This window comes from Selaginella moellendorffii, unplaced genomic scaffold (assembly GCF_000143415.4).
Source record: "Selaginella moellendorffii unplaced genomic scaffold, v1.0 SELMOscaffold_137, whole genome shotgun sequence".
Taxonomy (NCBI): Eukaryota; Viridiplantae; Streptophyta; class Lycopodiopsida; order Selaginellales; family Selaginellaceae; genus Selaginella; species Selaginella moellendorffii.
This window is the reverse complement of record NW_003314398.1, coordinates 112,186-124,658: the sequence shown is the minus strand read 5'-3', so window position 1 is coordinate 124,658 and position 12,473 is coordinate 112,186. Positions and strand designations below refer to the sequence as shown.

The 12,473-nt window shown below is 46.8% G+C and overlaps 2 protein-coding genes and 1 long non-coding RNA gene across 3 annotated transcripts; 1 reads left to right on the top strand and 2 right to left on the bottom strand.

Moving 5' to 3' along the window:
• Positions 1 to 24: 24 nt before the first annotated feature.
• On the bottom strand, positions 25 to 3,219 carry LOC9629230 (urea-proton symporter DUR3). Its single transcript, XM_002992504.2, has 9 exons — positions 3,090 to 3,219; positions 2,483 to 3,015; positions 2,320 to 2,427; positions 2,163 to 2,258; positions 2,026 to 2,108; positions 1,738 to 1,958; positions 1,421 to 1,683; positions 1,126 to 1,364; positions 25 to 1,060 (listed from the first exon to the last, which is right to left on the bottom strand). The coding sequence occupies exons 2-9, from the start codon at positions 2,654 to 2,656 to the stop codon at positions 208 to 210; spliced, it is 2,037 nt and encodes a 678-aa protein (XP_002992550.1). The 5' UTR covers positions 2,657 to 3,015; positions 3,090 to 3,219; the 3' UTR covers positions 25 to 207.
• Positions 3,220 to 5,151: 1,932 nt separating this feature from the next.
• LOC9629455 (5-formyltetrahydrofolate cyclo-ligase-like protein COG0212) lies at positions 5,152 to 6,760 on the bottom strand. The gene is made up of 7 exons (XM_024666202.1): positions 6,507 to 6,760; positions 6,346 to 6,436; positions 6,177 to 6,287; positions 6,009 to 6,130; positions 5,874 to 5,949; positions 5,699 to 5,824; positions 5,152 to 5,651 (listed from the first exon to the last, which is right to left on the bottom strand). The coding sequence occupies exons 1-7, from the start codon at positions 6,741 to 6,743 to the stop codon at positions 5,227 to 5,229; spliced, it is 1,188 nt and encodes a 395-aa protein (XP_024521970.1). The 5' UTR covers positions 6,744 to 6,760; the 3' UTR covers positions 5,152 to 5,226.
• Positions 6,761 to 7,764: 1,004 nt separating this feature from the next.
• LOC9629229 lies at positions 7,765 to 9,286 on the top strand. The gene is made up of 2 exons (XR_002991184.1): positions 7,765 to 8,837; positions 8,889 to 9,286. It is a non-coding gene; the product is annotated as an uncharacterized LOC9629229 (long non-coding RNA).
• Positions 9,287 to 12,473: the final 3,187 nt, after the last annotated feature.

Genomic DNA, 12,473 nt, shown 5'->3' with positions numbered 1-12,473 from the left:
AACTTTATACGTACGTGGAAGCTGTGAGCTCAAGAAAGCTTTCATTAAAGTGTGGCTTTCCCATTAAGAACAAGTATGAAACAAACAGTATATACGTACTTGGTGCCGAGCGAGCTTATTCTTGAACTTCAATCACAAACTTCTCCTGGAAAGAAATGAAAAATCATACAAAGAATTACGTACTTGGTGTGTTGTTCTTCCTTCGTATCAGGGTCCAGCGATCACACCAGTCTGGTGAGACTTCGCCTCAACCGGGCTGCTGTTAAACGTAAACATCCCCTTGAGTACCAGCATGATCGTCTCCCAGCTCTCCACCAGCGGCAGCAGGATGATCACCACCGAGCCCACGGTCCCCCACACGATGGCGATCACGGCCCAGAACGTGAAGTATTCCAAGCTAAACTCCTTGGCCGGAAGTGACGCCAAGGGCCACAGCACTGCTATCAGCAGAGTGAACCCCACGCCCCACCGAATGATCCACTTTCGAGCGTGTTGCAGCTTCGCTTCGCTGAGTTCCTCCTCCGAAACCTCCGGTTTGTCGTCGACCTCCACCATGGTAATGTTCTTGGTGGTGTCCCAGGTGTAGCTCTCGGGCTGTAAGTAGCTCAGCAAAGCGTGGATAGCACCGCCGGTGAGTATGGACACCAGGTTCCCAGCCAGCATTGGTGCGTTCCTGCCTGTGGTGTCCAAGTTCACGCGTCCATACTCGGCCTTGGTCACTGAAAGCCATGTCGTCACCCCGGCTATACATCCCACTATAGTTCCCGCGATCGCACCCTTCGCGTTGGCCTTGCTCCACAGGAGAAGGAAAGCTATCGGCATCACCGCAGAGCCAACCATGACTCCCATTGCGAGGTACATCCAGCCGAGCGAGACGCCAGCCTTGTTCAGAGCCACGGCTAAAACTCCCATGAAGCATCCAAAGCTGAGAACCACGAGCCTCGAGACTCTCAAGATCTGCTTCCCGGTCGCCTTGGGGTTGATGTATGTCCGGTAGATGTCATACGTGCACAGCGACGACACTGCTACGAGCTCCGAGGATCCCGCGGAGGTGACGGCCCTGGTAGAACACAAACGTAAAAGAGAATGTGTGAGATATATAAAGAAGGAAGAGAAGCTACGTACATGAAGAGCATGGTGAGCAGTAGGATGGCACCACTGTTTCCCATGAGAGCAGTGGCCGTAGCCGGCGGCACAAGTCCATGGCCAGCCTCACTTGCCGTGAGTGGAAGATCCAGCGCAAGAGCACCAAGTCCAAGTGACGTTGCCAGCGAGAAAGGGACCGCGAACCAGACCAGGCCTCCCAACAAGTAACCTTTATGAGTCGACGAAGGCCGGGCGGCTATAGCGCTCATCCAGTAGCCCTGTACGGAGTTGACAAATCTCTAGAGGTCAGATAAGAATCTAAACGTCAACTTACGTTGTCAACGAAAACTGTGCCAAAGTTTCCCACGATGTTGATGATCCCAAAAACGAGGCCGCCGGAGCTGAGCATTGTGACATATGACCCGCCATAGTTGCCGCTTACCGGACCACAGGCCTGGCCTGCGTGTGAGAGAGGCTCACTGCAGATTCTCTCCTTGCTCGCGGCTGCCACAAGTTTGCGATAAACATCGCTAGGGCTTCCCAACTTGCTGCTTGACGTGTAGACAAGGTAGACGAATATGACAAGCACGACGTGAACTACAGAGCACAAGCGAGTGTCAAAAACAGATAAGAGCAATGAACCGGTCTTACCGATTACAGAGTGAATGTAGCTAGCCAGAAACGTTGCTTTCAATCCTCCGGCAAGAGTGTAAACGATCACTCCAAGAGGTATGAGGAAGCTTGCCGCATATATGTCGACTCCCGTAAGAGCATTCACTACTGCGGAGCCACCTAGCAGCAACATTGCCGTGACGATTACATTGGTCAGGAAACAGAAGCAAAGAAACACCATATGAGCTTCAAATCCCCATCTGCAAAACCAGAATCTTGTTTTTTTTATCAGCTTCTGATCCTAGCAACTAAAATGGAAAAGTCCACCTTGCGCGCACGATTTCGCAGACCGTGTGAGCCGAAGGAGCTTTTCTTTTTATCTCAATTGCGATGATTCCAAAGAGCAGAACCTGCAAATAGAAAACCATGCTGTGATCTCTCAACCAGTCAACTATCTAGCTTACCTGAATGGTAGCCCCACTGGCATACCAGAACGGGCCACTGACACCGTATTCCCAGGCAACATTCGAGCTTTGCAAGATTGTTGCTGCCCAAGTCCACTAGAACACGAGCAATGAGCACTGAGCTCCAACACTGAATAGTGACGAGCAAGCTCCAGACCTGAGAAACGATCACACTCGCAATGAGACCCGTCTTGATGCTTCGACCGGCTGTGTTGAACCACTCGGAGGTGTGCTTGGCTCCAATATACCGCTTCTCCAGCCAAACCTGTGGAATTACGATCAAGACATCAGCCTGGAACTATAATGCACTCAATAGTTACCAGAAACGAAGTGAAGAACGCAAAAAACGCTCCAAATCCAAGAACAACACCATATCCCACGCCTTGGCTGAGCGAAGGGCGGTTGCCAAAGTAGCTACTCTGGCGCTGGCATTGCCCGTTCACTGTCACATAGTAATCAGCTGCCCATGCTAGAGGCGGACACTGATCGGCCATAACCAATAGGCCCTAGAGAACTTCCTCCCTCTCGAAAACAAGACAATCCAAAAGTCCCGGGAGAATCAAGACTTTTGGGGATCTTTGAATACGTATAATATATAAAGTCCGAGACCAAAAGCTACATCTGGATCAAAAAAGGCAAAGTTAGTAGTAGATCGAGTAGAAAGAGCTCACGAAAATATTTAGCTTTAGCTTCTGCGAGCTCGCCAACTTCTGCTCTTGATGGACGAAACTATGTCGAGCGATCTGTCCATATGATCGCGAGTCTTGCTATGGTGCTTGAGACCTTCCACTGTGAAGCAATCGATCTCACATAACCGGCACCAAGCTGGGCTGATAGAGTTCCTCCCGCGCTCCTGTTAACAAAGCAACAAGCCTCATCACACATCGCCACACATCACCAAGTCGTGAAAGCACTAAGAACACTTACAGGCTCGTGGTATTCCACGGACGAAGTTGAGAGCTTTGCTGTTCTCGACTTCTTGGTTCTACGCGGCGCTGGCTCGGACTCCAAGGGCGAGTTTAAGCGCCTCCAAAGCTCGGGATCACTGATCACCTTCCTTCGCCCGTGAGGCGATGCTGGCACCGAAACTTTGCAGCCGCGAAGAGCTTCGTGCGGCGAACATCGTTTCGTGCAAGCAGAGCTACCAGGGGAATGCTCGAAGACACGATCTTGACTGGGTGGGATCGTCGGGGGACTGGGGTGTCGACAACAGACGTGCTGCTGCCTCGGAAGAGAAACGGAGCCCGAGACGCTTCCGGAGAAAGTATCGTCGATCTGAGGACAAAGCTGTGGCGGAAGCTCTCGACGAGAAGGAGCTCCATTCCGCTCGGCGGCGACGCCATTTCGATGCTGGTGGGAATGCGGGCAGCGATACCGGTCAGGGGAAAGCTCTTGCTGCAATGGTTGCGATGGATGGAAAAGCTGCTCCTTATACGGCTGTGGCGAGGAGTAGAAAGGACTCGGCTTCGCAACCGGCCGTGACGAAAGCTTCAGGCACAGAAAGAACGAAGTTTTGAGAGCGAAAGAACTCCAAGAAAAAGAGAGAGCTTCTTACATTGCAGACTTGAAAGTGTTCTTGGACATGGTCGTAAGTCATGTGGCTTCCACAGAGATTGCACCGCACAGGAAGAACGGTGAAGCCCTCTCCGGATGGCCACATCGCTGCGAAGATCAAAGCGCTGATAAGAGAGGGGGAAACGAGAAACCATTGATTCAAGCTAGCTGCCGGCGAATCGAGAAAGCAGAGACGAGATATACCTCCGCGCAAGAAAAAATCTCACTGCGAGCACCACCGATTTATACTTCGTAGAGAGATCGCGCCGAGAATCTGCGAAGATCGATGCAATGTAGCGCGCCGATGGCGATCGCCGGTGAGCCGTGACGAGACCGCAAAACCCTAGCTATCGAGAAAGAACAGAGACAAGTTTCATATAAATGCATGGCGGCATTAAAGGAAGGATCTTGGTCAATCGCCAAGAGGTTGAATCGCCGAGCTCGCTCTTATCGACCACCCATGGAGCTGTCTAGTGCTCGCGTTGATAGCTTTCACGTCCACCATAGCCCGAGCAACGATCCCCCTGCTGCGTTTGAGCACCAAAACTTTGCGAGCTCTCGCCCCCGGATCCTCCAAGTGCTGCTGGAGCTCTGCGTCTCGGTGACGCTCGAGCGCGGGGACTCGGCTGAGGTCGCAAGTTTTCCCAGTAAAGTCCTCCTGTAGATCACGGAAGCTGGTAGAGAGGGGAACTAACCATCTGGTTGAGAAAGTTTTTGTTGGTGAAGATGGTCCCCTCGCGCGTGCAGATTATATCCGCTGGAACGCGAAGTGAGAACTTTCATATAAATGGATATGGTAGCATGTAACTCTATACATTAGAGTGGGGTTATGATGGCTTTCACGTAAGCATCGCGTCCACCATAGCCCGAGCAACGATTTTCCTGCTGGCTTTGAACACGAAGACTTTGCCAGATCCTCCAAGCGCTGCTGGAGCTGCCTCTGGGTGACGCTCGAGTGCGTGGATTCGGCTGAGCTTCACTGGTTGCAAGTTTCTGTAGGTTTCCCCCCTGTAGATCACAAAGAAGCTAAGTAGAGAAGAGAACTATGTTTCTCGCTACTGAGAAAGCTCTCGGGCGTAGCGGCGGCGGCGGATGGAAGGCCGTGGAGATTATATCCACTGGAACGTCGTCGCTTCCCCGCTGGGATCTGCTTCTCGTGATCTGGGACAATGCAAGCGAGCGGTTTCTCTCGATCAACCGCTCTGAAAGAATTCAGCTGCCATGCTAGATAGAGAATTTCCTTCTCGAAAACCAAAAGTCCCGGAAATTCAGATATCACAAATTGTTTTGTCTCACTCCTACTAACGCTCTCCTGCTAACAGAAAAATAAACCTCATCACACACAAGAATCCCGAAGGATCTCAAAGCAAAGCAGACACCAAGAACGCCGAACGATGGTTGACGAGTGAAAAACCCTACCACCTCTCATCAAAGATTCCAGAACAAAGAGAGAACTTTCGTATAAATGCATGGCGGCATATAGCTCTATACATTAAAGAAAGGATCTTGGTCAATCGCCAAGAGGTTCTTTCTCTCGCGCTTTGGTTCGAATCGCCGAGGAGTCTCTTCTCGCTCTTATCGACCACCCATCGAGCTGTCTCGTGCTCGCGTTGATAGCTTTCACGTAAGCATCAATCTTCTCCTCGTCCACCATAGCCCGAGCAACGATCTTCCTGCTGGCTTTAAACACCAAAACCTTGCGAGCTCTCACCCCCAGGTCCTCCAAGTGCCGCTGGAGCTGCCTCTCGGTGACGCTCGGGCAGAGCTCCGACAGGAAAATGCAAGGCTCGTCGATGATGGAGGAGCGCTTGAGCTTTGCGAGTGAGAGTGACGGAGCCATCGGGAGTCGCATTTCCTTCTGGAGCGATTTTTTCAGCATTTGGAGAGCATGGATTCGGCTGAGCTTTTCTGGTTGCAAGCTTTCCCAGAAAATTCCTGTAGATCGCAAAGTTGCTAACGAGGAGAAATGAGTTTCTCGTTACCATCTGGCTTGAGAAAGCTTCTGCTGGTGAAGATGGTCCTCTCAGGCGTGCAGATTATATCCGCTGGAACGTCGTAGCACATCATCTTCTCCACTGGGATATCATCCACAAGCTGCTTCTCGTGAACTGGGACAAATGCTAGTTGCTTTTTCGTAAAACGAACACAAATGCAAACCTGTTGTGACCACCGGGGTTGAGCTGTCTATGGCTTCCATGTAGCGAAGCAATGCGTAATTCAAGTCCTCCAGGCCCTGAAAGAGGTAAAGTTGACATTGCATTTTCTCTCTTTCTGTTTTTTTTTTTTTTTCACCTGGCCGTCACCGATACGAGCTCCAGTTTTTGGATCGACAGCCACGGATCCCAGAACAACGAGGTCCACCTCAAATGCTGCCTTTGGACTGAGCTGCAAAGGTTTAGTTGGAAGTCCAAGCTCTACACGCACCGCAGTTAAAGATCTTCGAGAGAAGAGCGAGACTACCTTCGTCTGTGAGAGCATCCAACTCTTCTTGAGTCATGTCGTTTGGATCGACCTCGGCCAGGAATTCCTTGACAAGCCTTCTGAGACAAGGAACAATAAGCTTCTTCCTCTCTGCAAAGGATAAAAAGGAGTAGTGGCTTTTAGTTTGCTATGGTTGTAAGATTCTTACCTCTCAGAGTCATCAGCCTCACGGGTGCCTGCGCGACCTCTGGGCCAACGTTGACGACTTTGGCATCGCGAAATGCAGATAGCTCTCCTAGCTCAAGAGCACAAAGGGGGGAAAAAAATAAGAGAAGAGAACCAAGTCATCTCGATTCACAACTCACAAACCTTGTGCGCTGCGATCGCTGCGCCTTCGAAGTTTGGAGTCCTGTTCTTGGGACTCTTGACGACCCTCTGGCCCGCGACCAAATCCCAAACCTTCTTCCGGATTGTCCACTTCCAGGCGTCCTCGGCGCTCGGCCTCTCTGATCTTGGCCTCCTCCCGGAAAAATTTCTGGAAATCGTCAACAATGCCGGTAGCGCCCGCCTAGTCTCTCCGCGCGGCGACGAGATCCTGACGCGCATCTCTCCAAGAACCCTTCCTAAAGCCCTAAAGGGACCTAGTTTTAAAAAATAACGCGGGGACTTATTGGAAGTATAAAAGAGTGTCAAATTTCTAAGGAGAAATCCAAGCAAGGACGAGGAGCCCATTGGAGTGCTAGAAAAAATTCCCAATGGAGAGCGGCTGGGACAAGAAAACCACGCTGCCAAGCAAGATCAAGGCCGAAAAGAAACGCCTTCCACCAAGGAGGACGATCAAGAAGGAAGCTCTCGTATCGTTGATAGCTTCCATAGCTCATCCATTCTTTCACGTCTTCGACCACCGCAACACTGCTGTGAATCCCTGCGAGGACGAGGACGACGATCCAAGTAGATATCTTCGACTTGCTTAGAAGAAACGCGTGCCTCGGATCCTTTGAGCCGCTACTTGCTGAGCCACCATACACGGGTCTGGAGGTGGCTCCTCTTCCTTGGTGTATTTATCCCTCCTGGCTTTCATGATCCAGCCTTTGAGCTTTGTGTTGTCGATCGCGTTGACGCATTTCTCCACGTCCTATCACTGCTCGAGCAACGTTTTACCCGGTTCCAGTCCTGTAGAGCGACAGCTCCTCCGGCGCTAATCCATGCTGCTCCAAGTGACTTGAGCTCCTGCTCCGTGAGAACGGGATTGAGGCTTTTGATGAAAATCGCGGGTGGGAGCTATGAGCGGTGGATCTGTCTTTGGAGCCATTTCCACAGCGGCCTCTCGCTTCTTCTCGACTGCGTCATTGAGCTCTCGCAGGACGGGCATCTTGCTGAGCATAAGGCGTGGCACACTCCCATAGAATACCTTGCAGAAAAAAAATCAAAGAGTGACAACAGTAGTGAGAAGAGTTGTCACGTTATCATCACTTGGCTTTGGGATTTTAGTCTGGGTGTAGATGGTCCTCTTTGGGGTGCATATAACATCCACTGGAACATCGAGCTTGTCGTTGACATGACGAAGATCCATGTCAGAAAAGATTTTTTCCCTTTGAAAGATCCACGGACCTAAGACGAGCTCGTTTCTGTGGCTGGATCAGCCTCATGTGTCTTCTTCTGGTTGTTGCCATGGCTATGGTGTGTTCACTTTGAGACGATGAAAGCCTTGGATGCGTGCTACGATTTTTCATGTTTTAGATGAATCAAATACTGTTGATCCAGCCTACAATCGCAGCTTCTTGCTACTGCGCTACACAACAGATTTTTGGATGATTTCCTTTTTGGTTTTGGATCGTCGTCGAAGACGAGCTCCTAAGGTATGGCGTCTCCGGTTTCCATCGTCGAAGGGAAGATCAAAGAAGCCCAAGAAGCACTAGTCAACAACGGATGCCAAGGAGCAGCAGACTCTGCTGGAAAAAGGGAGCCAGCTGGGAAAGTACAAGCTGCTGCTGCGCAGGAAGAAGCTTCTCTTATTGAAGGAGATGGAACTGGAGAAGGAGCTATCGAAGCTCATTCCTTGGGGGGGACTGACTCCTGAATGTGCCCTGTAAGTTTAGTGACAAGAGGGCGATTTATATTCGCCCTTGAAAACCTTGTTTCACAAGGTTTTCAACTCGGAGTACACGTTCACTCACATCTCTGGCAATCCGGGCATCGGCAAGTCATGTTGTTTGTGGTACTTTGTTTCACGGCTACGCGAGAAGGGTTGTAGTGCAGCTGGTGGCACTAGAACACTCCTACTTCTATTATTTCGATCCTAGTGGCAAGTGTTTCGAGGTACCCGACCATGACATGAAGCACATTTGTGGAGTGGAGTTTGTCTCCTCGTGGTGCCTGAGGTCTTTTATCAGTCCCAGCTGAATAAGTGACTGGAGCTCGTCAGCAAAACCAAGTTCATTCCAACACTTGCTGCAGCCGCTAGAGGTGTCTTTGACGACTTCGCTCATTCCATTCTAAGTAGAGGAGGGAAGTTCCCGTTGGCCGATGGTAGCACGATCACCCTTCCACCAGCAAGAATCAAGCATCACTATGGCAACAGCTTCCCTTTTACCACCATGGACATGGACAAGTATGTTCTTACTCCGAGCCAGAACTATCCCCTCGTGGATGCGTTTGGTGGTGAGTTTGAGTATCTGCTTCAAGTAACTTCCTCCAAGAGTAAGTCGCTCATGTGAAGTCCGATTATGATTCGTTGGCTTACAAGTGCAGACTGCTTTGTGGGAAGGAGCCTATCTTCCTAGTAGTCACTCCAGAAGGCAGCTCTCAGATGCCGTATATCAAGCTCAAGGTACCTTTGAAGGATGAAAGTGGGAATGTTTTGCGTACACCTAAAGGGCGGGTCTCTTATTCAACGGAGAACTTGGAAGCATTGGCATCATCTGGTTCTCCCTCGACCTGAGACAGCAGATGCTGTTCATCATTATCGCCTGAAGTTGGAGGAGGTGATGGAAGATATGGGGCTTGCTGCAGAGCAGGGGCAACCAGTATTTGGAGAAGAGGAAGGAGCCTGTCTAAAATGTGGGCAGTCTGAAGGGTGTGATGTGTGCCAGAGTTGGTATCACTTGTCAATATTTGTTTATCAAAAAAATTTGAGTTGTTCTGGTTTACTTGATTTATCAGTTCGAGCTGAATAACCACATGGAAGGGACATGTGAGTTTAGAGGTGATATGGAGGAAGAACTTGTTGTGGTAACAACTTAAATGAGAATGTTAAATTCCCAGATTGGTCGCTGGCTGTAGGTGTAGAAGTGTGTACCACACAAACTTGTGAAGGATCGATCAAAGAGGTTGTTAAAGGCTTGTGAGGTGGCAGAGTTGTAGGCATGTCTCAGAGTTGGAAAATAAGTTATATGACCTGGCGCTAAAGGACAAAGATTTAGTTTCCTAGATTATGTTATGCCTTCTATTAAGGTTCTTCATGCTGCAAATGTTGCAACTTCTTAATATCTTCATTAAAAGATTGGCCATTTTTTTCTTTTATTAATTGTTCTTCAGTTCTGGACACGAATGGGAAGTAATAGGGAATGATGGTTAAGCTAAGCCTTACCCCACCCCTCAAGGATTCTACATTTAACAGTGTTTCTTAGAACATGCTCTAGAGTAAAAAGTGTTTTATTGCTTATAAGCATCTTGAATATGCTTCATTTGATTGTTTTTGAGGCCCTAGCAAAAATACTTGTGCAATTGCCAATCCATCACTAGTGAAGGTCTAAATTATATTGCAAGTTTTTTTCTTTGCTTTCTAGCTCATAGCTTGTTTAATAGTTGACTTCTATTTAGACTTAAAAATCTTTTGCCAAACTTCACCTCAAACCAATTTAAGCTTACTACAAGTCCCTTTAAATTGATAAAGAATTCCTCCTTATTAAAGTTCCATCAAACCTAGTAAACCCTTGTGCCATAGTAATCCCAGCCCAAAGCAAAGTACCATAATCAATCCATCTATTTACTTCTTTGTTTGTGAACAATGTGGCAAGCTAATCTTGATTCTCATCAAGGTTATCTCCTTTGAAAGCTAGAAGTTTAAACTTCCTGGAAATGCTTGAATCTTTCTACCTTGGAAGTTGAAAATTGGGCATTCCCCAGAAGATTTGAGGTGGGGGTATTGTCAGCCTATGAGCTATAGTCAAGCCAAACATATTATTGTAAATTGCAGAGACATGCAAGTCCTTGGCTTGGTAGACACTTAGATACCTATTCAGTATAGTCTGACCATAACATTAGTTCCTCCATCATTGCCTCGAGATACCTTTATAGTATCTCCCCTTCTTCCATATCAACATAGGCTCATGCAATACTTCCTGCAATTACAAAACCACTATATGTCAATCTTGGATAGTAGCCACCTCATTCTTCCTCATTTCTTGAACTTGTTAAATCACTTTGTGGCGAGGATCGTGAAGATTCTCACCTAAACTGTCAGAATCCACTGACATTCATAGATTGCACATGAGATAAACCATTTCATCGAGATTCATGGCATAGTTGAAAGGAACTTCGAGTATGTTGAAGGTGCCATCTTGACCTTGAGCTCCTCTAAAGAATGGTGAGAATCTTTCCCACCTACGTCCGAAATAAGGTCTTCCTTAGTAGAAAAATGTGAAGCTATCTCAGAAAGATTTATCACCACCACCTCACCACCCAAGTCTTGGCCTATCCTAATTTTGATCCTCCTACAAAATCTCATACTCAAAGAAAACTTGCTCTTTCCCTTTTTCTTGATCTTGGGCATGTCCTCCTCGCTCTTGAACTTCAGATATACCCACACCACCCTCTTGAGCATTTTTTCCTTTAGCATTAGCTGGAGATGCTACCACTTGTGTCTTTCCTTGGGTGCACTCCTCCTCCTTAACAATACCAACCCAATTCCACTTCTTAACCTTTGCAAAAGATTCATCCGGTTTTAAACTAAATCCACCATTGGCTATCTTCCTACATTCAACTTTTCAAGAAGATGCTACAATGGTATTGGGTTAAAAATCAACAAAAGAAATTTACACTTTAAAATCTAATTCTCTCCCCATATACAAGAATTGTCACACAAAATCCTTTGATAACAAAGGTGCAATAAATAAATTTGTCACTCAAGCCACATGATATGGAATATTTAACATGTCAACCTGATAATGCTTCCCTAATCTCTCTTTGGTTGCTCTCTACTTGCTAATGGTGGCCTCATGATGTGAAACAAGCTACACATGACCTTGCCTCGCAATACACTATAAATGCCAACATAAGATTTCCAGACACACTCACTCCAAGGTACTCGAGATATTGATAGAAACATATTTATTGTTTAAACAAAAGAACCCACATTCATAAAACAAACATGCGCACACTTCAATCCAAGCCATCAACTACCCTAATCTTATACACCAAGCACATAAGTTTGAACTACAATATTGCACTTTGAGGATACAGTAGAGATTCATAATATTGAATCTTAATGAAAAGAATGGAGCATTGAAAGAGCAAGTAAAAAATGATATATGGATAGATGTAAAAGAATTTATAATAACATTAGCACAAGAATTGAAGAATCAATTCACAAAGGTAGATCATCAACTCACATTTTTAGGGAGGAAATTAACCGACTAAGGTGGTGGTGTCCGACGAAATAACAAGTGCTTAAAATGTGATGGCAATTAATGGGCTCGAAATTGTCTAATAAACCAACATCTGGCCACCAATCATACTATATATATTGAAGAAGGTAATGTAGAGCAAACTGAGACAACAATGGAAGATTCTACTACAAGATTTTTGGATTTGGATGCTAAAGAAGAAGATATTATTGGGATATCTAGATTGCAATAGAATCTCTCTTTCTTTCACTTATTTATTTATTTTGTTGCAATTTGGATATCTCAATAGCATTTTCTTCTCCAGCATCTAAATCTAAAGATCCTAGAGTAAAATCTTCTATTGTTGTCTCAGTTTGCTCTACATTACCTTCTTCAATATATACAACATGATTGATGGTCGGATGTTGTTGGTTCATTGGATAATCTTAAGGCCATTGGTTGCCATCACATTTTAAGCATTTGTTATTTCGTCGGACACCACCACTTTAGTCGATTAATTTCTTCATGAAAAATGCAATTTTCTATTAAAATAGATGCAAAATAAAAAGTGAGAGAAAGAGAGAGAGAGAGAAAAAAAATAAGGAGAAAAAAAGTGAGAAAAAAAAGATGACATATAGCACAAAACTAGTGATTGGCTATGGGGATCTTATTGATCTTGCAATACTCAATGATGGATCCTTTTATGTAGAAGATCATGATTTTGCAAAGG